Here is an 18,057-nt window from a genome sequence, read left to right as displayed (position 1 = left end):
GGGGAGAGGGTAAGTATTATCCATAGGCTGTTAACAACTGAAGGCTACAAGCCAGATGGAAGATTCACCATTTACAGAAGCAGTGCATATACAGTAACAGACACACACTCAGACAAACACACACACACACACACACACACACACACACCCACACACTCACATTACCTGCAGGACAAGTGGCAAGTGTGTTGTTAAGGCTAGGCCACAAAACCTTGATATGCTGTACATCAATAAGCATATGATTCAATACACACAGACAGGAGACAAATTAAAGGAAAAATCAACATAAAGTGTCTCAGTAAAGTGTTGGGTCACCACAAACCATCAGAGCAGCTTCAGTGCTCATTAGCATAGATTCTCCAAGTCTCTGAACAATGGAGGGATCTCATTTGACGTTTTGATTCTGGTGGTGGAGAGCACTGTCTAACACTTCTGTCCAAAATCTCCCATTGGTGTTCAATTGGATTGAGATCTGGTGACTGTAAAGGCCATAACATATGATTCACATAATTTTCATACAAACCATTCAGTGAACCTCTGTCGATATGGATGTGAGCATTGTCATCCTGTCTCTTCACCATTTTTTTTAGGTTTTTCTTTTGTCACCTGTCTGTATCTAGATTCAGTGCTCCACAACCCAATACAAAACCAATCCAGGATAAATTGGCAAAATTTTGCCTAACATAAAACACAACTATGAGTTGTAATTAGCTGCTTGCACAGACAACCTATAGGGTTTTTTTTATTAGGAGGACAGCCTCCCCAGGCTACATCTAAACATTATCAACCACATGTTAGTAAGTCTTGAGAGAATTTTTTTTTACCTGAACTCATCAGTTATTTACAACTGCACAGCTGCTACCCTAAAAAGGCAATCATTATATAGGTATAATTCACGACATGTTCCCCTGCGCTTCTTCATTTTTGCTGTATTATTATGATAGAGAACAATTTCCTTCTCTCATTATATTCAGTTTACAGGTAAATCTGCTTTCTGTGAGATTTCATTTTAGAAAATTTAATAATTTAATAAAATTACCATTTTGATGGTAAAATGTTACTGTCCCTCCCTCTACAATGATTTGATTAAAATATGTATGAACAATAGGCTCTTCAGGGAAACTGTCCAGCTAACAAACATGGGGACAAACATACAGGTCAGATACAAGTTCAAGTAAGTAAAATGTGACAAACATGATACTGCTCTGGTTTGTAAAAATGTCATTGTCTCACAGAAATTATGACTGTGTGGAGAAGTTCAAATGCCGATATACTGTGATGAAGCAGGGGTGGGGAAGAAGCAGCAAGAGGGAGACAGTGAGAGGAGGGAAAACCAGAAAAAAGGATTGAGAGGACTGAGATGGAGAAAGAGGGGGGAATGTATCTGTCCTGCTGGGAGCAAACAAAGAGAGATGGGTGTTGAGGAGTACTGAACCTCATGTCCTAGGGCAACGATGCGATATCAGTACACACACTCTGACAGTTCACTGAGAACCAATCTCCTGCTCTGCACAGAAAGGAATTGAATGAGATACAGTACGGGGAGAAAGGCTTGCATAGACAAAATTGTGCTACAACTCCAAAACCACAGTGGACTTGGGTGTCACTTTTTTAACATCTGAATTATTGTGTCTATAGCATTGTAGTATTACATAAATGCAGCAAAAGCATGTAGTATAACAAAACATATTGTTTCGTAATGTAGTATTATTCCAATTAGAGGTGTTTCTCGAATAATGACCATATCAATTATAAACTGGTAATCCACGTCAGCATACCAATTTACACATCCAGCAGACACTGAGCAACACTGATGTGCTATTAGCCAATCAATCCAAGTCCCAATTTTATTCCTCTTTTAGCTCTGTTTTGGTCTCCACCTGAGAAAAATAAGTTGCGCTTTTGCTGCTAAATGGTCTACGATGTTCATCTACTAGAAATTAACCTTCTGTGTCTGCTATTTGGTGCTAGGCAGGTACCATTCAGTGGGCTGAAAAAGGTTGGTGGGAGCAGTCCAGACCAGACCAAAACAGTACAGTTGTGGGCCGTAAAACCAAAACAATAAGCCAAAAGACATTAACACCCTCAGGAAAACTGCAGGGTCTGGTGATAACTTTCTATGGGTTAGTCATTTAACCCACTGATAATATGGAAGTATTGACGTTATTACCTCCTTTAGGGATAAATGTTTACTGACAAGACACTAGCAAATTATCACATTCCTATCATTCCCATGCTGTTAATACTAGTTGCAGCAGAGAGAAATCTAGTTTGTAGGAAGGTGCCAGCCCTCTAAACAGCATACAGAATCTTTGATGCTCTGCATCTGTTTCATGTTGCAGACCGGCCTCAGTATTACCTCACGACTGAGCACCCACTGCAGAAAAATTAAAAGCAACACAAAGGCAAAGAAGACCCAGAGAAGGAGAGAGAGAAAGAGAGAGCCAGGTGAAGTGATATGCTCCTCTTCTCCTCGGGGCAGACGGTCAGACACCTGCGTGGTTTGATCAGCCTGTCCCTTCAATATCCTCTCTTATCCTTTGATGATCCATCACATCATCTCTTTCTACTCCCCCTCTCTGTCTCTGCCTTTTTCTCTCACACACACAGACACAGACATGCTAGATATCCCTGTTTCCTAGATCTACCTTTGTTTCTCTCTTTCATCTCCCCGAATCTCCCCACCTCTCTTTTCCTAACATTTTTTTTGTCTCTCACCCTCCCTGTTCTGTTTCTTCTTTCACCTTTGAAGTGAGTCATAGCGCCTGCTTTGCTGGGTCCTACAGTTTAATTAGCATGACTGCTTTTGTCACCTTGGTGCAGTTTCACTCTCAGGTAGTCACTGTAGGTGTGTTAGGGATTTGGCAAAGTGAAACTGACTATTGTTATTGTGTGAAGATGCTTAACAGGAACACAGCTGAAATTACAGCCATGAGCTGTGGAAAAATTGCACTTTAAAGCATTTGTGCTGTTTCACTTCTTAATTTACTCCCATTTTCCATTCTCCTCCTAATGTCCTGTCTCCATTTTTATGTTTTAAGAGTATGATATCGGGCTGTTTCTGAGCAAATGGAAAATATTCTGGGTGATACGCATGTACAGCACATCAAAAGCTGTTCTTGTTATGGTATTATTGTTTCTGTACAAAGGAAAAAGACAATACAGCTGTAAGCAAAAGAGCGTTAGGCAGTAATGAGAGCTAGTCTATCCACCTGGCAGTTTGAATAATGACTAGTGAAGACATTGGAAAGTAATCAACCACTTCCTGTTTGTGTCTTCATTACAATAACTAGCAAAAAATTATGCAATTGTTTATGACAGATCTGCGAGAATATTAAAACATTTCAACCACAATTATTCGCCTGTCCATCACTGCGATTCATTAACAATTCAGGTATTGTAAATAATGTGCTCTCAATTTGAACAGCATGCTTTTCAATACAAAAACCCTGCTCACCACTGTCTTTGAACTTATGATAATAAGTCCTGTATTTTCCAATTCATTCTACAAGCATTAAATGGTTTTTGACAGTGTGTTTGGTAAAAATAGGATAAATGGCCCTCGCAGAGATGTAAATTCTGCATACAATTTCTCTGTTTGTCAACAAAGTAATGATGAAAACACAAGAAATGTTCCACAGTGGAAAACTAAGTCATTTGGCGTATACAGAAAGGTGACAACTTAAAGGAAAAATCTGACAGGAGTGAGAGACAGGATGACAATGCCTCTTTCCATAGGGCATGAGGGATCACTAAATGGGTTTGATGAGTATGAAAATGAGATAAATCATATGTTATGGCCTTCACAGTCACCAGATGTCGACCCATTTGAACACCTAAGGGAAACATAGGACCAACGTGTTCAACAGTCCTGTCCACCACCCTCATTAAAACACCAAATGAGGGAATATCTTTTGGGAGAATGGTGTCCATCCCTCCAGTAGAGTTCAGAGACTTGTACAAACAATCAATGCCAAAATCTCAACTTCAGCCTGTTGCTGGTGTTAGATTTCTAATACCCTGAGATGTAAATTTACAACCCATAAAATAAATGCATCTCAAACATGTTTCTATTTATATGTGGCAAAGGTTGTATAAACTTTGCAGGAGCTAAAAAAAAAAAAAAAAAAAAAAAAAAAAAAAAATCTGTTTTTGACCAATGGACATAAAATGCCAGTTGAAAAAACAGCCTGAAATTTACTACACTGCAGTATTGACCCATGGAAGTTCATTGAGTTACAGCCCAAAACATTAGAACTTGCACGCTCTCCATGCAATGGCATCTTGACTTACTGTAATAACTGCTGAGAATGATGAGAGTTATAGTGCACGCACACACACACACAACCTAAACCAGCTAATGAGAATGATCAAAATTGTTTTTTCATGGCAGCTGTTTATGATGACCCTCGCTCATTTTCATTGTCCATCTGTCTCGTTCATTTTTTTTCTCTCTGCTATCTATTCTCTTCTTCCCTCCAATTCTCCCAACTACTTTTGTTCTTTTACCCTGTATGAGTTTTGCAGAGGAAACAGTATAGCACAGCGCACTATTCTGGTACTATGATGAATGAGGAGAACCCGTGCTTGTTGACTGTGGCCTTGAGATAAAGAATAGGCAAATGAAACTGCCTGCCTGCCTTACAGCACCCTAGAGTCCACTGTCACCGTTCCTCATGCTAATTTGATTGAGAACGCTCGATCAGCACATACTCCTCGACCCACACACCTTTGCTCTGAAGGAGGTGTTTGGAGGGAGGGTTGGGGGGTTAATAATAGAGGATGCCATCATGGCATGCAGTAATAACAATTTATCTCCTGGATGCCTGTCTCAGTGTATAATGTTCAAGTTAGGCCCACTGTGGGTAGTTTACATCCAAGTGAAATGTGGTGCCGCAGGAGAACGACAGAGGGAGAGACAGGAAGGGAAGGAGAAAAGAAAAAGGTGAGGTGGGTGTAAAAGGTGAAGATGAGATAACATATCAGACAGTCAGAGGAGAAGCCCTAGTGATGGAGGACAAGTGGATGGGAGACGGAATAAAGGATGATGGGAGAAAAGTACAAGCCAAGAGAAAACAGGCAAGTACTTAACAATCCTGGTCTGTGTTCCCTCACTGCAATTAATGTGGAGCCAGGAGGACAGCCTACTCCTTTTCTGCAGTAAAACAAAACCAGGATTGATGAGAGTGTCTGTAATGCATAAGTGACTGCCTGTATATGGGCTCGCTAGGAGCAAAGTGTCGAGTTAGAGGAGAGGAGAAAGGATCGTTGGACTGAGAAGGAAGGAATGTGGCACTGGGTGGAGAGAAAGACACAAATGGAGGCACAGATAGAGATAAAGATTTGAGAGAATAGTTAGACTCCAGGAAGAGGTGGGAGAAGGCTGTAAGCAGCAGACAAATGCAAAGGGAGATAAATTGGGGCAGAAACTGCTCTTTTGATGGCCATTTTTTTCACTGTCTCCCTGGTAGCTATTGTATGGGTTTCATTCATTAGACCACATTCAATGGAAAACATTCAAGGAGAGAAATATCACCAGTCAGCAGCCAGAGCACAGCTCTGCTTTTTCTTCTCGGGTGATATTTCACCAGGATTGACCTTCTCAAGTCAACAAACAATGTGTTAATGGTGGTGAAAAGCAATCAAATGTGATTTCCTCCTTAGTCTGCCTGGTTGTTGTGGTGTCATTAACCCTTCACTGCATCACAGCTTTGGTTACTAGGGAAAGCTATGTACTGTAAATGACATGTCAATGCTGGATTGTGGAGGAACAGTGTTTTGAGTATCTTCAGTATCTCCACTTTTGTGAAATGAAGATGAATAATGTTATTTTTGCATAATGTATTCTGTCTTTTTCATGTTTTAAATAATGAAAATTTCCTACAGTCCTTAAAAGTATCATTAAATCTTCATAAACAGTCCACATAAGCCATAGTATTTGGGTTACACATTACAATATGTATAGAGTACAGGGCTGTTAGAAGCCCTTGAGAGGAAAAGCAGGAAAAAAAACAGCCTTTAACATGAATCCAGGCTTTTCACATTCTTTAAGGTCGGCTCTATATACCCATTATTTACAGAGCAGCACACACGTAACACTGGAAAACACAAAAGTATGGCTGTGGCATTAGAAGAAAAACACACACATACAAAAAAAATGAAAACAGCAGAAGAAAAATAGCTGAGTATCAGTTTTCCATGGTTGTCAGAGTCAGGATTAATAGGAGCCATTTCGCCATAATGAGCTGTTAAGCGTTAGCTGCCAAAAAGCCTCTTCGTTTGCCTTTGAGTCTCAGAATACTTTGTCTAATTATAACAGCTCTCACTGTCTCTCTCCCTCCTGTCACTGTCAGCACTGGTGTACCTGCGTGACGGCTGTCTGATTTCAGCTCTTGTTAGACAACATAATCAGCTCCCGAAACAATCATCTGGAGATGAGCTTTATAATGATGTCGTACTGGCATTATTACACATGTACTGTACCTGCTCTGTGACTCAACCAGACGACTGTCAGTCAGCGCTACACTCCCAGCACCCAGTTTAATGGAAACCGTTATTGGCTGTGTGGCGCCTTTGCCTCAAACATGAGTGGCAATAAAAAGTGAAACAGAACAAGTGTTATCCTGGAGATGTTTTTCATGGAGTATAAGGGCTTTTTACTGGCCTACCAGGCTGTGGAAACCTTTTCTGAAAAAGCCACAGTGAGATCTCAGACACCGAACCTTCAGTGAATGCAGAGCATCTTTAAATCCACTGTGACATACCGCTAAAGGGGACATCACCAGATCAAGGCACACCTGTGTTTACAATCTACAACAATACATACACACACTTCCAAAGAGTAATAGAGATTCTGAGATTAATTTATGAAGTCTGGACATTAATAAATGAATGGTACTGTGGCTAGGACCAAAACAAACCCGAGTACTGCATCTTAGAAATGTATGATACTCAGGCTTGGTTGCAGATATAGCAAAATAGCACAATATGAATAGAAATGAATAAATATGGACTTAAAAATACCTGGAGCTGACACGTACAATATACTACTCTGTAAATAAGACAAAATGTTCCTTCTTGTGTGGTGAAAAAATGTAAAAATATTGCAAATGAAAACCGTACTCTGTAACTGTTTGATAATCTGGACAAGCTTGTAGGCCGGCTCACAGCGTCAGATTAAGATTTACACTAGGAAATGAATATTGTCATCATGAAAAAGTGACAGGGCCCGTATATTCTTCCACCTTTGAGAGGAATCTTTTGGTCAGGTTAATGAGGCATTTCAACTCAGCTTATGAGGAAAAGAACAAGGATGACACATGGCTGATGAACAGATCCCTGTTGGGGGGGGGGGGGGGGGGGGTGCATCCTAGCTTGGAACTGGAAACCTCACAAGATTATGAAAATAAATGCATTTTCATAAAAACCTTAGTATGCTTGAGTCACTCAGTTGTCCTTCATCAAACTCAAGGTTCCTGCTATTGTGACTTTAAAGCACATCAAACCCTGGTCAAGGATTTTGTATAAAAGAAGAGCACAAAAGTCTAGGAAGTTGCACATTATCATATTTTGAATTCTTTAAAGATGTAATGTGGTGCTGGCACTTTGTGGATTTACACTAGTTTAAACTCAAAATTACTGGATATCAGTGGGAATATAAATATTTGTTTTTTTGTTTCAAAGCCCTCCTCATCCTTTAAGTTGTTTCATGAAGAAAAAAAGCCTTGGATTTTTTTGGGTGCCCTTGTAAAGTAATTCCATATAATGATGAGAAGAAACTGCTTTAAAAAAACTTAGAAAACCATTTAGTTTTACACTGCTAAGGGTGATAAATGGAATTCAGTCTCCATGACAAATAGTGAGCACAGAGAACTGTTGGATCATCTGTTTTTGTAAAGTTGCCACAGTTGCCTGCACACAGTACTGAGGCATTCTTGTCCTGGTCCCTGTGTGTATGTGTGTGTGAGTGAGAGAGAGAGAGAGAGAGCGAGAGAGACAATGTATGTATGGGAGGGTGTGTATAATGTATGTGTGTTAAACAGTACTCTCTAAATGTGTGGATACTTGAGTGTCCTTGCTTGTGTTTCCTACCAGCATAGGGGACCGGGGCATCCTTGTCTAGAGCTACCAGAGGAGGGTCCAGCAGTACCGTGTCCATGTTCTCGGTGATCACACCGTGGTAAGATGTCTCTATCCACGGCTTGTGCTTGTTCACTGAGGAGGAGAAGGAAAAAAGAGGATCAGTACAATAAATGTCACGGTCTTCCTTTTGTAAATCTACTTAAGTGTACATTTCAGTTTGTAGCATTGCTTTGTTATTTCTGCTGTACACCGCTGTATCTAAATGTGCTGAGTCACAGCAACAGGACTGAGGATGAGAGAACAGAAGGCTCTGCTTTTTTAAAAAAAAAAAAAAAAAAAAAAAAAATTACATTGTGATCAAGATTGATCTCAAAGGTTTTTACAGATGACAGAAGGACTAATGGAAGCCAGAGGGTGAACAATGTGAAAAAAAATATTGATGTTTGTTGTATAGGTTTAAATTTATGGTCATCATGCTTTAAAAAAGGGCTCTGTGTTCTCTGACAAAGCACTACCAAATGCCACAAATGAAAGAGAAGAGAATGAAAGAAGAAAATGATAAAAGAGAAACCTTTAACATTGCTTTTCTTCCCTTTCCTATACACTGTACTGCCCATACTCCTTGTCTCTAATAACTCTCTCTGTTGGCCTGGGGATGTTGCAGACTACTATCCTCACCAGTGGCTACACAGTTGTGTTTGACAGGCCATTGTACACAAGCACCAGTCTGTTATTTCCCTTAATCTGGGAAACAACTGGGTCTCAGTAGCCCAAAAAATCTTTATGAGTTAAATGTGTCAAAGCTTATTTTTTGTGAGATGGTTCCGAGCTGTAATCTTAAAACAGACATACTAACATAGTGAACTACAGAATCCACATCCAACTTTGTGTTAAGCTTTGTGTATTGACCTCTTCATCTTACTGTTTCCTGTTTCTTAACCTCTCTTAGTGTTTCTGCTTCCACAAAGTAAAGAATCCGACCATCATGCCACAAATTGTGATTGAAAAGTCAGGGGGATGAGCTGGAGATTAACACAGATCACCATCACACACAATTACTGACACTGTAAATTAAACTTCCTCTCTTGCAGCAGGACCTCACAGAGAAACAGAGAGAGAGAGAGAGAGAGAGAGAGAGAGAACATCTGATGAACAAGAGAAACCATATGTACACGTGCACTTTTCTGTACATGTGCACACACATACACATATATATGCCGTATATCTCTGGTGTACAAGTGTCACTCTCTGCAGGGAGCTGGGATGTCAACTTGACCTTTCAATCCACTGAAGAGGAACGTTTTGTCTCATGCCAATGAGCAGATGACATGTCCAGCTGGCATCGATTTAAAATGCATCAAACTGGTCCTAAAGTCTTGTCACAGTTTTTCATCTGTTTGGACAAATTTCAGTAGTTTTGTCCTACTGTTCTATTTTCTCCCCAGCTTGTCACTATTCGTCGAAAGAACAAGGTCAAAGTAAAAGGGGAAAAGAATGTGAGGACTGTACAATGGAGACGTGTTTGATAAAAGAAATAAAGAAACTGTTGTGAATAGAAAAACTGAAGTCAGACAAAGAAAAAAACATTTAAAACTTTTAGCAACTAGGAAAAAATTATATCTTATATCTTATCACCGTATCACTTTTTAACTTTTTTTCCATATATTTTTTGAGGTTTTTGTTGGTTTTACAGCATACACAACACAACATACTGATGAGATGAAATGTAGTTAAGAAATGTTGTGTCTGTTTACTTCTGACAAAGACCTGATGATCACTCAAGATGGGACTTTCACCCCGCTGAGACAGAGTAGGGAGTGGATTATAGGGAGCGATGGAACCACAAGGGAAGGCATTATTCATACAAGGAGTCTCATCTCATGCTCATGCAGGAGAGAGATAGCACTGCAGCACACAGCATGACTCTGCTCTGCTGGAAAGTGGAGAGAGGAGAGTGGAGCTGTGTCTTCGAGTGGTGTTATGGTGTCTTTACACCTGGAATATCTTTCTTGTAATGGTGGAAAATCAATGCATTATAGCACACTAGCACATACACTTGTATGGTATATTGTAGGTACAGTAGAGCTTCTTCCTAATGCTTACAGCTTTCCTTGGATTTACTCCGCTGCGTTGGTAAAATTTCCACCCAAAAGCAGATGTGAAATGAACTGAAACAATCTGAACTGAATAGACTCTTCAAGACCAAGAGCATATTAGACTGAGGTGCTGAGGTGACTATAAAACAGACTATAAAAATGAACATTATTGAAGCAATTCTTCATTCCTGTGTGCTTGCACTTGCCACTGTAAATACATACTAATCCATCATGCTCACATAGCATTTCATTTACATTCGAAGATGTCTTCAGCAAGTCTAATAGCAGCCCACAGCTCGTGCAGTTTACTCATGGATGGCAGGTTCAATTTCTGGCTCAAGGTCTTACATTTATCCCAAACAAATTGGGTGGTGGTTAAGGCAGCAGAGCTGTGACTTTTTAAAGGAAGTCTAATATAAGAGCTGTTTTGTAGAAAGAGCGGACATCAAAGAATGGAAATGGGCTATTTCCAAAATGGCTTTCAAGGCATGTAGTACTGTAAAGCCTTTAGTGATGCGTTTAAGGTATTCATCCTTGACATCCTGCTACTGAGCCCCAGCAATGAAAGCAAAATTGAGGTAAGCTTGCAATCAGAGAGAAAAAACTCAGGCAGGAGCAGCTGCCTGGACAAAGCCAGCCCTACTGAGAAATAAACAGAGCAGCTGTCCATATGATCACCTCTGAAACTGAAACATATCAGAGTCTACTGCCATGCTAACAGCTCTGCGAGGCTATACTCTTAGGCACAGATAAATGCTAATGTCAGCATAGTAACATGCTCACAGTCAGAGTGCCAACAGGCTAATGTTCAACAGATGAAATGTTTACAGTATTCTTAATTTAACATGTTAGCATAGTAACATTTGCTAATATGGTTGTGCAAGAAGAAAAGTGGGGAAATAACAACCAAGTCATTGGGATTCGTCCTCTGGTGATCATAAATGTTTTTACAACATGTAATAGCAACCCATCTGATAGCTGCTGAGATATTTCAGCCTGGACCAAAGTGGTAGACTGAGTGACAGACAGGCAGACGTTGCCATGCCTGGAGCCACGCCACTAGCGTGGTTAATAATAACCATTTTTGTAGCAGATGATTCCTCCTTTAATAAGGTTACAAGTGTCACTGGCTGCAATATGCATGGCGTCTCCGGCTATTTCCCAAGGAACATCTGCAGCCATTACAGAATTAGACTCCTTATTATAGGGGACTAATTCACTTAGCAGGAGAAAGAGCCTAAAAGTGGATCTAGTACAGCACTGGACAAAATCTGATATGACAGTAATATGAAATCCAGAAACAAGATTTCCTGTAAATAACATTACTGCAGTGGATTGTCAGCTTGTCCACCTTGGAACTGAAATCCAAATATCTGTTAGTGTCCTCCCCTGTGACTGAGGCTCATGAAAACATATTACTGTAGGGACACAGCCAGATGATAATCTATATTTAATTTGGATCCCAACTCGTATTCTTAGAGACGCTGCATTACTGGGTTATGTATTGATCAATACAAGTCATGTCAAATCTATTTCTTTTTAGCATTTATTTGATTACAGTGATGTTGCAGTGGAACAGAGTCATCCTTCCATCGACAACGCTTAAGCAAAATACCAAGGCAAGGACAATAACAACACCAACAAATAATAACAAGAAGAAGTTGAAGAAGAGGAGAAAAAAGAGGACGGCGAAAATGATAAAAATGAAAAGGTTTAGAGCAAGAGAATATCATTTTACTTTTGAGAAGATATTAACAGATGTTATTTATTCTGCTAGTCTTATTTACTCAGACATGGCACTCCAAAGCTCAAAAATCTTTTTTTAGATTTAACCCTAGACTTTTGAACAAGCAAGAATGTCTTGTCTGAGCATCCAAATAGCAAAGTGGCTCATAAGGAGACAATACACTCACAGGAAAAGACTGGCCTAAAATAATTGGTAACAAGCACAATTTGGTTGGAAACCTCTCTGCTTTTTTGAGGCTTTTGACAATCTGCATGTACATGCACACACACCAACACAAATGGATGCAGAATTATACATTGTCCACTGAAAGCTACAGCTGTGCACCAGGGACACAAGTAGATCATAAAGATGGATGTACTAAATCAGCAGTATGTGGAAACAGAGGAAGTGCGAAATGTGAGATGACATGTTGAATGAATAGAGGGGAAAATGAAGGGTTAACCTCAATATAAGAGTTAAAAGGAAGAAGAAAAGATAAGAGGCAGCCATACTGGAGGCAGTTGGGTGAGTGGGGTGAGGAGAAGGGGGAGATAATAGCAGAAGGGAGTCAGAGAGAAAATAGGGCAATCAAGGGGTAGAAGAGAGGGCATGAATTACTATCACTTCCTTCATGAGGAGTATGCTGCTGCCTATAGGACCTCACAAATCCTTTCCTAACCCTAACCCCTTTCCTATTGAAAACATTAAATTGAATCCCTGTTAGATAGATGACAGAGATCATATATGAAAAAATAAAAGCACTGATCCAAGGATGCTCCATCCCTCTCATGTACAGAGAGATCTAGCAGAGGCTTCTAAAACAATGCCTCAGGATTTTTAACATACCTCAAAGTGAAACTCATCAGTAGCAAAATAACAGAAAAAATAAGTATCATACCAGTTAGGTTTAGTTTGTGTTATCACTCTGGCTTTTCAATCCATGTTGAGGGTAAAAACAGGAAGGCCGTGTGTGGTGGTGTATAATGATTTGAGTCTGGCAGGGACCTCTTTGTCACATCATTTTCCTTTTTCCTTGGATACATCCACACTAGTATCAATCTCCTTCCACATGAGCATTTTAGCTCTGTATCAGAAACATGTATCAATGCTAACAGGCCTGAAAATGGTCAGCAACACTTGTAATTACTTATCCATGCATTCACCACTGGTAGTCAAAACTAATAAGAACCACTCAGGTGCCGAACATCTGTGTCTGCATTATCGTTTCCAAAAGTTTCCATTTCTGCCCATCCAGACTAAAACGTAACCCTAGAGTCTCCCAGCTAAAACAGGCCCAGCAGTGTTTCCAAAACTCTGTTTTAGGGGCTCAAAAACACTGAAGTAGTATGAACATCAGACATAATCGCAACGGTTATGTGTTTTAAAACTAAAACATATTAGTGTGGACATAGTCACCATCTTTTGGTAAAACAATCTCACGTACACAAAAGGTCGTAAAAAACTCAAGAAGAATTGCATAACTTGGGCTTGTGCCCATGTTGTGCATTATCACCCTTGTTATTTCCCTTTTTTACTGACACTCTTTGCTGTCACCTATCAAATAACAGAAAAGTGGCATAGATTATTTGAAAAAAAAATTATATTGGTATACTTGTATTAGTATCTAAACATGCAGCCCAGAGATAATGCTTCTGTCTTCTGTCTCAGTCTGTTTCCAGCTTCATTAACAGAACAAGTGTAAAGTATCTGTGCTGGTTTGAATTCAGTCACTGTTAATTAACTTCATGTAAATATTATAGTAATTCAGATATTTTTAATTATCTCACAAAAAGATTACACATTAATTTTCAACGTTAGAGAAAACAAGGAAATTCAGAGTTTCCCTCAACACCATGACAGATATCATAATATTAAACAATATCTTTTACTGTTGGTTTCTCTAATGAGGTAGTTAAAACAAATCATCTCATCCTAGACTTGTCTCTTACAGTGATGTGTCCGCGTGGGAAAGTGTTTATGATGCTGTTAGTTTAACAGTAAAAGTGGTCCGAGAATTAAAACTGCAGATCCGGAGCCATTCAGCTCAGTTAGGAGGTGATAATTGCTTCAGTGGTGAACAGTGAATCTCATTATATCACACTTCCAACAGACAGTTAATATCTATGCTATAGAGGAGCTAATTATGTGTAGCGGTTTTAACACAGCATGAGCAGACATTATGGACAAGTTCAATTCAAGTCATTAGTGTGTCTGAAAATATCCCCAACATAACTCTTTAGAAGCCACTGCAGTCAGAGAGGGACATGATGACTACACCTCTATGCAGATGACAAGACAGTTAGAGCATGGGGGCACAGATCATTACGATAGAAGAAAATCATTTATCCTATGCTAATGTGTGTGGGAGGAAAATACTTTATATTTTATATAAACAATGGATCAAATGCCTAGACCCAACCCTATGGAGTTCTCCTCATCTCTATGGCCTACACAACTTTATTGTTCCGATTCACTCTCACAGCTCTCAACCACTGTGTTTCCAGCCAAAGCTGTTGTAGCCGTTCTCAGCAAAAAAGCTCTGATAAAACCACTTATAGTAGGCAATGGTTTGCATGACAAATGTATGCTATATTAGTGTTAAGTCTATTACAACAAGTCCTCTAACAACTTTACCAGACCTATGACATAGTTACAGTAATAAACAGAAGATTAAGGTTGTAGAAAGGTCACAGATAAAAGAAACAAGAATATCAAATTGGAAATGAACGGCAGTCTCCAGTGTCAAAGTCATGTCAAGTCAAGTTTTGTCGACCCATCTATTCACCCCAACCTACGGCTGCTAGGTGTCGCAACAATGTAACATAACTATGGATTGTAACAGATAAATAACAGATGACCCATAAGCTCATTTTTTACAGGATGCCAGTCCTGTCAATTAATGCAGCTTTAACCAAAATATATTCTACTACTTTTATTACTTCCTTACTTTCATGCTTTCTCTCTCAGGGTACAGCTATTGATTTGCACTTTAATCCTACCCCGGAGGGATTACTTTGCTTGCAAAATACAGGATTTAGTCCATATGTACTGTAACCAGTTCAGAGCACATTCATTGGTGAGTTTAGGGACCAGCACTAAGAAACACATATACAACTAACAGAACAGTTAATTGCATTTGCAGCAATGACCGAGAAGGGAACCAACTATAACAGCAGCAAATTAAGCATTAGAAATTCCAATGCCCATGAGACAAGGGGGACAAAATCATTACATTAGGTCCATAAGTACTATGAGCATCAACTCTGACTTTTACGGTCCCAGTGCTGAAGTATAAGATGCAGTTAGCAAGAACAGAGTAATTAGGCATATTGACTGCTGCACAAGTCCTGCACTTTAAGCAGAACTAGGTTGGAGCTGACCAGTGGGTCATTTTCAGAACATTAATTCTTCCCACTCACTCTCTCCTAGGACCCTTCCTACCTATACTGTTAGATTTGCAGGCAGTGCGGTTGTTGTTTTTTTTTTTTTTTTAATGTTTTGTTGTTTTTTTCCTAACAACTCATTAAAAGGGCCATAAACTCTGATCTCCACCAACCACGAGCCATAAAACTCTCCCCAGTTGTGAAGACAATTAGTTTACGAAGATTTTGATTTAATTTGGCTTTGCCCACAATCCCATCAAGACGATTCAGAGGTTGCTTTCCTATCTGAAAAACAGTATGTGAGATACAGATGTGCCATAATTGCACTGCGACACACAACTCTCTCCTATTCCCTGTCTGGTGCTGACTGCATCAAAACAAAACGAGGAGGGAAACGAAGGCACTGTGTTTAATTGGCATCAGATATTTTGCATATAGCAAGGCAAAGTCTACAGGCATCTGAGAAAAGTGTTATTTGGGTTACTTGAGTGTGAAAATGTGCGGTTGTGTTTGTAGAAAAGATGGCTACAGACAAAACCTACTGAGAGCAAATAAAAAAAAAAATCACATGGTGATTTAGCTCCTGCTGGAAGAAGAGAGAGAAATACGTATAATCACAGAGGGGAAAGAAAGGAAGAAAGAAAGGAAGACGTACAATAGAGTAAGAAGTTAATGGTCTGTGATGGTATTGTATTACCTTGTGAGCATGAGATGAAACTCTGCAGGTTTCTAATTCTGGTGAATGTGATGAGTCAGGAGAAGACCATGGAGACTACAGGGGGTGAGCGGGTGGAGTTGTTACAAAGAAGGAACTGAACTGAAATTCTCAATTGAAAACAAACAAACTATTATCCATGTCCAACAAAATGGGCAATCCATGTTCTCCTGTATGTTCATATATGATATACAGGATTTACTGATCTAAACTCAAGAAACAGAAAGGCCACAGTGCATCACAATTTGAAGGCTCAAATGCAGGCCCAAAACACAAGGCATTAAATAACTATAAAATATGTAATGCATAACAGACTGGATATAGCCATCATTCAAACATCAGAGCAATCAACCTTCAGATTATGAAAACATGGTATTCATTGGAAAGAATTATGGAAGCCTTCAAGTCATTTAAGGCCAATGACAAGTTCGCTTCTTCATTTGATTCATCAGAAATACTATTAGCATGAGCAGCAATTCTCAAGAAAACGCTAATCATTGGCATTAGTTTCAAGCAAACATTCCAATTTGTTAAACTCTGTGATTATCTTTTTTCCTCAGCTGTGGAATTTCCTGACGCCAAAGCTAAAGCGATACCTGGGGAGCCTCAAAATGTCAGTTGTTTGCTATTAGAGCACTTGGCATTCACTATAAGGAAATATATTGAGTGTTGCTGAAAGAAAGTCAGTTTGCCTGCCTTCCAGAACTGCACTCAATAATAAACCCTATTTATTTTTCTGCCTCTGTTTCTTGTTATGAATCATTTGTTGATTTACAGTACAATGAGAGAGGGAGGGAGCACGTCTTGGATAACCAACAATGACTCGATTAGTTTCTGCAGAAAAGGCAACGCAGAGCACTCTGAGTGATGGCTTACTGTCGATTAGTTTCAGTGAGAGGACCAAAGAAGAGGCACAACACAAGGATTTGAAAGGGGTGAAGTGAGAGTGGAGTGGAGGGAGAAGGACAACAAAGAGAGAACAGAGAGGGGGACGGGAATGCAGGGGGAGGGAGGAGAAGGGAGGAGGTGATATCTCCATTAACAGAAAGCAGCAGGCGGTGAAAGGAGCCATGGTGAGGAGAAATGGATGGCAGTGTGACTGACTGGATTGAATTAGAATGCGTTCCACTCAGTAGACTTGGGCTTCATGTGACAATCAACTGACATAAACAGTCTACCGTCTGCACTTACTGTATTTCAACTAACTTCAAATACAACTATCTCATAAACATCAAGAAACTTTCAAATGGAAATCACACGCTGACTGACTGGAGTGAGTGATTCCTCCATCTGTTCATGTCGAGCCTTGCATCCTACACTAAATAACACTTTTTTAACACCTTCATTGCAAATGAGACATGTGGTAATTGAGAACAAATATCTACAATCTAAACAGAATTGAATATTGTTTCATTCCTCCACCATAAAAAGGCATGTGTGACAACAGTACAAATCAGGATTGCTAGCTTATCACATTAAAAGAAAGTGAATGATTATAGGAAAATGTGAGCATCATTTAAATCCGTTAACTGCTGCCAGCTTCTAGTTTACTTCACCAAAATAATATGTAACGCACGCACGTGGTTCTGTCTCTTGAAATCATTTGCTTTTGTTTGGTTCAGGCAATTGGTGCTGTCAATGAGGCAGTGAAAAAAAATGAATGGCAGCAGATTGTTTGTTTTGAGGGAGTGAAAAGAAGCCCTAGTATCCTGAAGTACACACGCGCACGCACACACACACACACACACATATATATATATATATATGTATGTATGTATGTATATACTGCTTAATACTAATACTACTTAAGATAGCAGCTTCAACAGACCTCTCCACATCAGCAGCAGCCATATTGATTGTTAAAGAAAATGCTCCAGCGGTGCTCCTCTGTCAGTCATCATATCAAACCTGCCCCATTTTAGATAAATGGTTGTGATTGGCCTGACCCGTCTCAGGATGGATGGAAATCTGTCTGACTGGAAAGCCAGATCCATCTACAAAGGCGAATAAACATGAGCTTGCTGATTGGTCTGGTTTCCATGCTATTGTGAACTT

At 39.6% G+C, this 18,057-nt stretch overlaps 1 protein-coding gene across 1 annotated transcript in view; it reads right to left on the bottom strand.

Moving 5' to 3' along the window:
* The window catches only part of clstn2a (calsyntenin 2a), a 138,153-nt gene that overhangs the window by 64,072 nt on the left and 56,024 nt on the right, over positions 1 to 18,057 (bottom strand). Inside the window, exon 4 of the mRNA XM_018677024.2 lies at positions 8,092 to 8,214. Coding sequence (XP_018532540.1) covers positions 8,092 to 8,214 — 123 coding nt within the window. The remainder of the gene's footprint in view (positions 1 to 8,091; positions 8,215 to 18,057) is intronic.

Source organism: Lates calcarifer, linkage group LG4 (assembly GCF_001640805.2).
Source record: "Lates calcarifer isolate ASB-BC8 linkage group LG4, TLL_Latcal_v3, whole genome shotgun sequence".
In the NCBI taxonomy this organism is placed as follows: Eukaryota; Metazoa; Chordata; class Actinopteri; family Centropomidae; genus Lates; species Lates calcarifer.
This window is presented reverse-complemented; position numbering and strand designations above follow the sequence as displayed.